Source organism: Lolium rigidum, chromosome 5, assembly GCF_022539505.1.
Source record: "Lolium rigidum isolate FL_2022 chromosome 5, APGP_CSIRO_Lrig_0.1, whole genome shotgun sequence".
Classification (NCBI taxonomy): domain Eukaryota; kingdom Viridiplantae; phylum Streptophyta; class Magnoliopsida; order Poales; family Poaceae; genus Lolium; species Lolium rigidum.
This window is the reverse complement of record NC_061512.1, coordinates 234,096,036-234,105,870: the sequence shown is the minus strand read 5'-3', so window position 1 is coordinate 234,105,870 and position 9,835 is coordinate 234,096,036. Positions and strand designations below refer to the sequence as shown.

The 9,835-nt window shown below is 45.2% G+C and overlaps 1 protein-coding gene across 2 annotated transcripts; it reads right to left on the bottom strand.

Moving 5' to 3' along the window:
- Positions 1–230: 230 nt before the first annotated feature.
- LOC124652216 (transcription factor BHLH089-like) lies at positions 231–2,465 on the bottom strand. Of its 2 annotated transcripts, XM_047191237.1 has the most exons (8): positions 2,034–2,463; positions 1,689–1,943; positions 1,502–1,567; positions 1,339–1,407; positions 1,168–1,242; positions 893–1,081; positions 706–799; positions 231–624 (listed from the first exon to the last, which is right to left on the bottom strand). In XM_047191237.1, the coding sequence occupies exons 1-8, from the start codon at positions 2,325–2,327 to the stop codon at positions 584–586; spliced, it is 1,083 nt and encodes a 360-aa protein (XP_047047193.1). In that variant the 5' UTR covers positions 2,328–2,463; the 3' UTR covers positions 231–583. The 2 variants fall into 2 exon arrangements, with proteins under 2 accessions (XP_047047193.1, XP_047047192.1); XM_047191236.1 differs by having other exon boundaries at positions 1,689–2,465.
- Positions 2,466–9,835: the final 7,370 nt, after the last annotated feature.

Below are 9,835 nucleotides of genomic sequence, written 5' to 3'. Positions count from 1 at the left end.
CCAAGCTGGGCGACAGTGACGCCCGTCTGTTTCTACATAGACCAGGACATGAACACACACAAGTAGTACCACCAAATGTGATTCCGAGGTGATCTAGAAAAGGGTATGCCGCTGGCCACGGTGATGGTGTAATGAGAATTCCAGCAAAATACTTCAATTAGATTGATGAGCCCATTCAAAATGTTCGATAAGTGCAGATCATAGGGATAAACATGTTCATACTTCCCATCTCAAAACAAAGTGCAAAATAGATAGTATCAGACCAGTATATGCCAGCCAGCGGCTCTTATACATATTGGAAGAGAGATGGTGATTCTAAATATTGTCACCATATCTAGTACATGATCTACTACTTTCGAGACCATATAATCTCCGCCAACACGGGAAGAATCAAAGTTGGATGTTGGTTCAGCAGGAATTTCTAGCATCCCCGACCCGGGCCGTCTCTTGGTACATTCGGCGTCTGATGGATAAATCAGTTTCAGTCCTGGAGTCTAGAGACCGTTAGCTTTGGAGCTTCACGCACTCGCCATACTTCTTCTGTACAAAAATATGGGCCTTCGTGATTATCAGTGATCGTCATCTAGAACTCGATCTCTGGATGATCTGCTCCTTGTAAATGACCTGCGAACAATACAAGCTATTAGTCTAAGGTGAATTGCCAAGCAGTGCAATGAGTAGTGAACTACTGTCCGGTATACGAACCATCGAAATTCGGTGCTGAAACCCCATTCTCCTGGCTTTGCTCATGGACCAACTGCAACGAGTTTTGGGGATTCGCCTCCCAGAAATCCTGTTGCTGAAAAACCGAGATACCGAGTATTAAGATAAGATGCTTATTACTAACTCTCATCTATTAGTTATACTAGTACAATTTTCAGACAACAATCACCTGCTTTTGAAAAGGGTACTGCGCTGCGTCGGGCACAGCCATGTCTAACAGACCCATGGAACACTGGTTCCCCATAGCACCGGAACTGAATGACTGGAAAAGGTCTGCTTGGTCGCAAAACGGAAACACTCCACCGGAACTCTCCAAAGGAAATCCCGAACTCGATGAAGGACCGAGGGCTTGCTGCATCTGAGAGTACACAGATGAAACAGCATGTTAGAGGGCAGATTGTTCCATAGAGCCCAAGCGCGAGAAACGAGATAATTCAAGCTTACATCTTTGTGTAGGAGGGTGGACAAGGTGCTGAAGTCGAGTTGCGGGTTCACGGTGGAAAGCTTCATGGACAAGAACTGAAAGAGTGAAGCAGCGGTAGGATTATTAGAATTCAGTGAGAATTGGTACAAACTGTGGTTTTGCGAAACAGCTAATTGTGTCTGGCGTCTAACCTCGACTTGCTGCTGCAGCGACTGCACGTAGTTTATGATCTCGTCGAGCATGAGTGCTTTGCCAATCACCTACAGAAGGTAATTTGTTCAAATTAGACAAACTATGGTCACAACTGACAACACTCTGTCTGCTATATATCCCATTCTGGAAAAGTGTTGTTACCTTGTTGCATCCTGGCACCAGGTCCTGGAGGAATTTCATCTTGATGGTAATCTTCTCTCTTCTAACCTATTATATAACACAATTGAGAGCAGTGAGTAGTCGATTTTGCAATCAAGCACAAATTTGTTCATACAACTGAAACAAGTAGCAAAAGGGCAAGTGAAATTTGAGAGTGAAATTTCAGTACCCTCTCCGCAAGGCTGTGGCTGTCAGTGGCCTGGCCTCTCCTGGCCCGGACGTGGACGTAGTCCCTGGGCGGCTCATCCGCCGCCGCCGCGGCCTGCTTGGACCTAGAGCTCTTCCCCTTCGCCTGCTTCCGGCCCCTCTCGCCGCCGGCGGAGCCGTCGCTGGCCCCCGCCGCCGCATCCTCCTCCACCTTGGGCCTCACCGCGGCCTCCTCAATTTTGCACTTCTTCGAGTCCGGCCTCGTCTCCTCCCCGACCTGCAAACCGGCGTCAGGTTCCGCTAGAACCAAAACTAATAATGCGCGGTAGAAAGAAAATCGAAGAATCGATTTTGCGCCCTCCCCCACCTTGGCGAAACAGGCCGCGGCGGCCTCCTTGCCCTTCCTCTTCTTGGCATTCGCGCCGCCGTAGGCCCAGGCCGGGTCGGAGACCGAGGACCCCTCGCGCGACGCGGCGCCGAGCTCGCCCTCTGCCGGTCCGAACGGACCGCCGCCGAAGCCGGGCATGCCTGTTGCCCGGTCACCGAAGCCGGCGCCGGCGCCGGCGCAGAGGTTGTCAAAGAAGGCGCCGTCTAGGCCGGGCACGCCGAAGTCGAGCCCCGCGGAGCCCATGAGCAGCCTGGCGACGAGGTCCCCGTCCATGGATCCGCGCTGGCTGGTCTCCGGCAGCCGCGATGATTGCGCAGGAAGCAAAGGGGGGTGAGGAGAGTAGAAGCTGAAGTGGACTTGGGGAAAGTGGTGGTGGGTGCGGGCGAGGAGGGAGGGACGGTAGGTGGGTGGGAGGGGATTCCGCGGATAGATTTATAGAAAGGCTTCGGGCCGCGGTGCCGGTGGAGGGCAGCGCGGCGCGGCGCGGAGATGCTTGCGGCGGTGGGCTACCGGTGGAGGTCAGGTCAAAACAAGACGAGGTAATGGTGGTAACCTTGCAGCTTGCAGTAATGGAGACAGCGTTCCGGGATTTTCGCTGCGGAGACGGTGATGTTTTTTACGGCTTTACCCCTCTGCGCGCCGCTCTTGGTCTCTGCGCGCCGCCGCGCCGCGCTAACGGAGAAAAATAATCGTGGGGTTTTTTTTTTTACTTTTCGACGAGCGTACGTGTGGCCTCCTGATTGGATAGCACGAACGGGTGCTCTGCCCATATCACGGCCTCGGATTTGCGATTTGACGGTAGCGCAAGACAAACTTCTCAATCGCACATAAGAGTATTTCGCAGCTTTGGTGGGGTGATGATGATGACCATAAGAGAATGCATTGGTTAGCGTGGTGGAAGATGTGTATCCCAAAGAACAGAGGAGGTATGGGATTTAGAGATCTACATACTTTTAATATGGCGATGTTGGCAAAACAGTGTTGGCGATTGATGGAGAAACCTGATTCACTGTGTGCGAGGGTTCTGAGAGCTAAATATTATCCGGAGGGTAATCTGCTGAAGGCAAAACTTAAACCCGGCAGCTCTTTCACTTGGCAAAGTGTTATGGCGGGTCTGGAAATTTTTAAGAGAGGTTGCATTTGGCGTGTTGGTGATGGCACCCAAATTAATATATGGGAGGATTGTTGGATCCCTTCTAGTCCGACACGTATGATGGCTACGCCACGAGGAAATCTGGTGGTTAGTAAGGTCACCGAACTTATTAATCCAGATCACGGGGATTTGGGATGAGGAGTTGATCCGAAACCTTTTTTGGTCCATTGATGCCAATCGGATTTTGGAAATCCCTATAGCACCGGCGGGAATGGATGATTTCATTGCTTGGCATTATACAAATAATGGAATATTTAGTGTTCGGTCAGCTTATCATGCTGAGTGGGACTATCAATTTGGTAGAAGGGAAAGAAGAGCTCTCGGTGTTGGCAGATCTCAAATTAGTCCAGTATGGAAAAAGTTATGGAAGCTTAATATTCCAGCAAAAATTAAAATATTTGCTTGGAGAGCGTTACATGGTCTTATACCGTGTTTGGGAGTACTGGCTAATAGACATATTACAACAACAAGCGGTTGCCCAGTTTGCTTAGTTGGATGTGAAGATATTATGCACTCTCTATTCACATGTCTAAGAGCTAAGCAAGTCTGGGAGAAGCTAGGTGTTCAGTTGGTAATACACGAAGCTACAAATGTGGATAGAGCTGGTGCCGTTGCTCTAGAACACATCATCATTAAAGGAGGATCTTGGGACCCTTTAAATAGTGTTGGTATACCAGAAATTATTTTGACGGGTGCTTGGTATATATGGTGGGAGCGTAGACAGTACACACATGGAGAGAGCATCCCAGTTCCTCACCGAACGGCCATGGCTATCGGAGCTCTAGCAACAAATTATTGGAGATCGAAGAAGAAGCCTGCATGTCGTGACAAGGAAGCATGGAAGTGCCCGCCGGAGGGTTTCCTGAAAATTAACGTTGATGCTGCATATAGCGAAGAGGAAGGTAGAGGAAGTGCAGGTGTTGTCATAAGAGATTATAGAGGGAAATTTATTGCAGCTCAAAGCAAAAGTCTGCCTTTTGTTGCGGATTCCATGATGGCAGAAGCATATGCGCTAAGAGAAGGACTCTGTTTGGCACAACATATTGGTTGCAATAGATTTATCATCCAATCTGATAATATTCAAGTGGTGGAAGCAATGCTGGATGGTGGTTTCTCGGCTACCGCTGCAGCTGCAATTTTTCTTGATTGCAACTTTTTAGCTTCAGGTTTCAGCAAAGTGTCGTATGAATTTTGTCCAAGGGAATCAAATTCGGTGGCTCATGAGTTAGCTAGAAACTGTTTTCAGACTTTCAATTCTTGTATTTGGGACGATGATCCTCCTAGTTTTATTCTCACCTCTTTGATAAACGATGTAAGCTTGTTTGGTATGGAATAAAGCTAGCCCGTTCCCTCAAAAAAAAAAAACTTCTCAATCGCACATCTCAAAAAAAAAAACTTCTCAATCGCAAGGGCGTGCCTCCGTGTCACAATCACTTCACGTTCTAGGATTATTCAAGGTTAATCTCATCTCAAAAAAAAAGGTTAATCTTTATAAACTTTAACTTAATATTTATAAAAAAAATAAGAAAATCCACAATGTCAAATCGGTTGCGTTACAATTGTTATAAAGTATGTTTTCGTAGTATTCGCGTTTGATACTATGAATACTGGTATTTTTCCTCTGTTATAGTTTCGGTAAAACTCTTCAAAATTGACTTTGACTAATTTCAGAACGCAAAGTTCAAAGAGGTTCGCTGAACACGAAAAATGGGTAGAGACGATTTGCTTTTTGGCCTGCACCCTGGTAAAAGAACTTTAGGGATAGGCAGGCTACCGAATCGATATCTTTTCCAGGTTAAACTCAGTGATGCAAAAATAGCGGCAACGTTGTGTTGGCAGGAGCTCGGCAAGAGATGGCGGGAGACCGCAAAGTCCCGACGCCGTTTTCACGTCAAAGCTGAGTGTCAGCTCCTCCATTAGCCTCTACCGAAAATCTCCTTTTCACCACCGGCGACGGAACGTAGATCTACCAACCGGTCGATTCCTTCTACTTTGGGCGTACTGTTGCCGTCCTCTGGAGGAGGAGATCATTTTCTTCGTCTCATGCATCAACATCGGATCCGCGTCGTCGTGTCCACCAAAGGCAAGCATCTCTTCTCCTTCTTCTCCGAGCCTACACGTCTACCTTGTCTGCCATTGCGGAGGTAAAGCACACGGTCCTCAACTACTATTTTGTCCCCACCGTAGATCAATTTAGCTAGTATTGTGCAGGGTTGATTTAGATGTGTGCTCATTTTAGATCACCTTGATTAGGTCAACCAGCAGGTGTTTATCCCTCAGGCAACAACACTCATTGTTGTCATTCAAGCCTAGATCATTCTGCTACACAAGAGAGCGGCTAGGCATGTTGCCTTTACTCGGCCCACATAAGGGCATATGTTACAATACACTCAGGAGAGGATATCAAATCTAAACTGCATGTACAACTTCAACGATGTAGTCCAAGCAGGTGTTGTGGGCAGTTGGAGAGCTCAAAGGATATATGATCCAGCCACCAACTGGTCACACACCTCCCAAGATCAAGAACAGCTAGATGATAGCCATATTTGAGAGTGAGCACTAACTTTCTTTCTTTTTAACATACAACTACTATGGTCAGAAACATGACTCTATGTTTGTTTCTTGAGTCTTGACACGCTCGTATTAGGCGCAATCGAGGGTACCCATGTGACAGCTAGGGTGTCAAAGAACAATCTTCGGCATACATGGGAAGTGAGCATTATACCAGCTAGAATGTGTCGGTTATTGTTGATTTCTATCTACAGTTCACATATATGCTAGCCTGTTGGGAAGGATCTGCTCATGATGCAAACATTCTTGCCGACAGCTTGTTTAGGGCTGATGGGTTAAACATTTGTGATGGTAAGTTCTACCTCTTTTTTACGAAACACAATACATAGGTAGACGCTCACAAATACACCTCTATGAGCGCACGCACACCTTACCCTTATGAGCACCTCGGAGAGACTGAGTCCAAGAAACTGATCCAATGGGTTTTGAGACTGACGAAGTCATCATAGACGTTACTATCCTCCTAACCATCCAACCAAAGATTGATTGTCTGATAAATTCTACCTAGGAGATGCTGAATATGCATGTCGCACTAGTGGAAAACGGGCCTTTTGCACCGGTTGGTAAGAGCTATATGCACCGGATGCCCAACCGGTGCAAACAATCCGGTGCAAAAGCCCCCCCCCCCTTTTGCACCGGTTCAGTTACGAACCGGTGCTAAAGGGTGCACCACGTGGCGGCTGTCGGGCGTCCGAGCGGGAGGACCTTTAGCACCGGTTCGTAATACGAACCGGTGCTAAAGGGTCTGCCGCGGCAGAAAAACGGCCCAAAACGCTGCCGCGGTAGAACCCCGCTACCCCCATTTTTTCGAATTATTTTCTACTCCCTCTTTTTTTTTCTTTTTTTTAGAATTTCTAATATTTTAGTTATTTCACAAGTTTAGTCTCCAACTACCCTTATCTCTAGTCCAATTACTTAATCGTGCTCAAACTTCCCGCTCGGTCACCCATCCTCCCAATACTCTAGCACTAGCACTAGCACGCTTAACTTTCAAGTTCCTTTCCATCCAACATCCAAGTGCTTCGCGCGCATGTATGTGATACTAGTATCATATCAATCCTATTAACATGTCGGTCGACGTCATATTTCTTTATTGTTCGAATTTCAAATAATTATTTTAATAAACCAAAGTAATGTTGTAATAATAATCTTGAATAAATAAATAAACATTAACTTTACAATTTGTATTATTTTTAATTATTTTCAATTTTTTAATTTTTTTTTCCAAACCTAAAACCTAAAAATTTGAAAATCTTATAATTTGCTAAAAGTAATAGCAATCTTTATGCAGGATGCAATTATTAATTTTAATATAAAAAATGAAAAATCCTAATTTTCTGAAAAAAAGCTAAAATCTTCCTGCTTTCATATGTTCATTTGGAATTTTCAAAATCTAGGAGGGGTGGAGGTGCCTGGGGAGCAGAAAAACCTTTTCCCTACGAACCGGTGCAAAAGAGTTCGCGGCTGACGCCAACCCTTTTGCACCGGTTCGTGTTACGAACCGGTGCAAAAGTTCCCGCACGAACCGGTGCTAATGCCGCGGCTGGTCCCCTGGATATCCAGACCGCACGAATCGGTGCTAATGACCCCTTTAGCACCGGTTCGTGCCAAATCCGGTGCAAAAGCTCTTTGTAGCAAAAAACCAAAGCCCTTGTTTCTACTAGTGTCGACATGGGATTCTACCACCCTTCAAAAAAATTAGGTAACGATAACAAAATAGAGCACGAAATACCAAAGAATTATTCAATCTGAGGCACTCTTCCTAGGATAATAGGTTCAAGATCCTAGCACGTAGCACACGTTTATTTTTCTTTATTCCAAATAGGGTTTTATCTTTTTCAACTTACGCAACATATGGGCACAACTTTTACCAGCCCCGAAGTCACTGACATGTGAGACCGCCGTATGTGGAGTCGTGATTTAAAATCACCCAAAGTTAGCAGCCGGAAGTCAGGAAATTACAACCGCAGAGAAACGGAGTAAAGGTAAAATCACTAAATCTCACAGCCTAAATCATATTTGATGCCTAGTCACGCGTGTGCGTGTGTAAATGGTGACCAACCACCCCGCTAGGACATGGCTCTGGTGTGCCATATCACTTCGAGTTTGTAAGTTTCACTCGAACTCTTTTGGCGCAAGCTATACGTACTGGGTAAGCTATCTGTTTGGTTGAAACGGAATTGAATGGGCCCGGCTACCCACCAGCCAAATTGCTTCGCTTGAAGTGGGATTCGGATGCAAAAGCTACCGCACGAGGAGGCTATATATGAAAATGAATGCATGCTTGCCGCTTCGAGGGTTTGTGTAGAGCTACCGAAAGTCGATAGGGTTTTATATCGCTGCCCTGATTAGCATGCCTATGTTTCCACTTAATTCGAATGAAGTATCGGCTCACGCAAGGCAGTCCGCAAATAGGCATGAGTTGCACGAGTCCGGGCTAGGGAGAGAGAGAGAGAGTAATTGGTAGCGGTGCTTACATTGGTATCTTTGTTTCTTCATGATTAATGGAACCATTTATCATTTGTTGAGCTAATGTGGATCCTATGAAAATGATACTTCAATACATAAACTTAAGGTATAGGCAGCCACATAATGTCAAGAGCTAGTTGACACATCGAGGACACACATATATAGCTAGATTATTAAGGAAATGTCATCCCAAAAATCATGGCGTAGCGAGAAGCAAAATATCAAATCAACTACTATCATTGTCGGCACCCGTACGGTCGAAAGGTTCTCTAAAAACAACGCCTAAATTGAAAATGATGCATGGGTGCGGCCGTCGTCGAATCGAACTACTTAGGCTAAATAACTCATTTATCTCGGAGACCTCATGTTTTCACACTGGAGGTAGAGACGTGGTACTCGCAGAGCACCACTGCAAAGATAAAACACTTGGTCCAAGTTCTGTCTATTTCCGATTCCATGCGCAACAAAAAAATAAAACGAGACAGCCGTCTCTTCATCTATCAAAACAGTTTCAAACTAACTAAATCGTGAAATTTGGGTCTCTAAAAATAGTTGCCCCAGAAGCTATGGTTTACTGAAACAGTCATTTCTCTTTTGATTTGTAAAATTCTAGTTCCAATATTTGTGTATTTCTATATATTTTCTGAAATATAAATTTCAGAAGTTTCCACTAGCATGTAGCACATATATACTAGAGACTGCGCCATCGTTTCAATCAGTCAGTGTCTATAGCTTGATCAAAGAACATACTAGAGACTATTATCATCGTGACAATGACTGAAGTGTAAAGCTCCATCTGTTCACGAACGAGAGAGTAGTGCACAATAACTCCTGGTTGGTGGCCAGATCATGCGGTTAAAAAGCAATAAGAAAGTGAGGCCGAACTGATTCAAAGGAACAAACATGGTGTTCATGGGCATTGTGTGTAAATCAAGTCACTCCGTTGCTCATTCCTTTTGTTTTCTTTCTCGCGACGATCTAGTTTTCTGTAGCCAGTCATGCTTAAAGAAATGGCACGATATGCTTGTCAATCAATCATGCGCCCGTACATCATAAAAACACAAGAAAGCGAACCAGAACTTGAGGTCTACTACAGTATACATTCTTAGTTCTAGGGTCAGGTTCGTACGCCCAGGATATTGCACTGCACACAAGGAAACAAAATAAAGGACAAAATAAATGAGCAGTACTGACCATCTTCTGAGACGCATGAACGGTGGGTATCCGGCCTGCGGTTTTGCGACATCCGGTGCTTATTTTCTCCCGTCCTGGCGCGTTGTACGTAGCAGAGATATCTTGGAAGATATCTTGGAGCTGGGTGTCGCTGCGTATTTTTAAAATATAACCTGTATTTTTAGAATCTAGGTACCGCGGAATCTGATTAAACTTACTCTACTACTAAATTATTTTGTCTAAATTTTGGTGAGGTTATCTTGTTACCAAAGGTTAAGGAGGCAAAAAGCATTCAACAATATAGACTTACCTGCCTTTTTAATGTAAGTTTCAAGATTTTCACAAAAGTGACCATAATTAGATTAAATACGGTGGCTGATCATGTGGTACTGCCTTCACAGACCGCGTTCATGCA

Bases quoted from the DNA above. Each gene is read 5' to 3' on its own strand.
- LOC124652216 (XM_047191236.1), bottom strand. From the start codon at position 2,327: ATGGACGGGGACCTCGTCGCCAGGCTGCTCATGGGCTCCGCGGGGCTC. The intron at 1,408-1,501 runs GTAACAACACTT...TACCTTCTGTAG, and splicing joins TGGTGCCAGGATGCAACAAG to GTGATTGGCAAAGCACTCAT. The intron at 1,243-1,338 runs GTTAGACGCCAG...TCACTCTTTCAG, and splicing joins CGCTGCAGCAGCAAGTCGAG to TTCTTGTCCATGAAGCTTTC.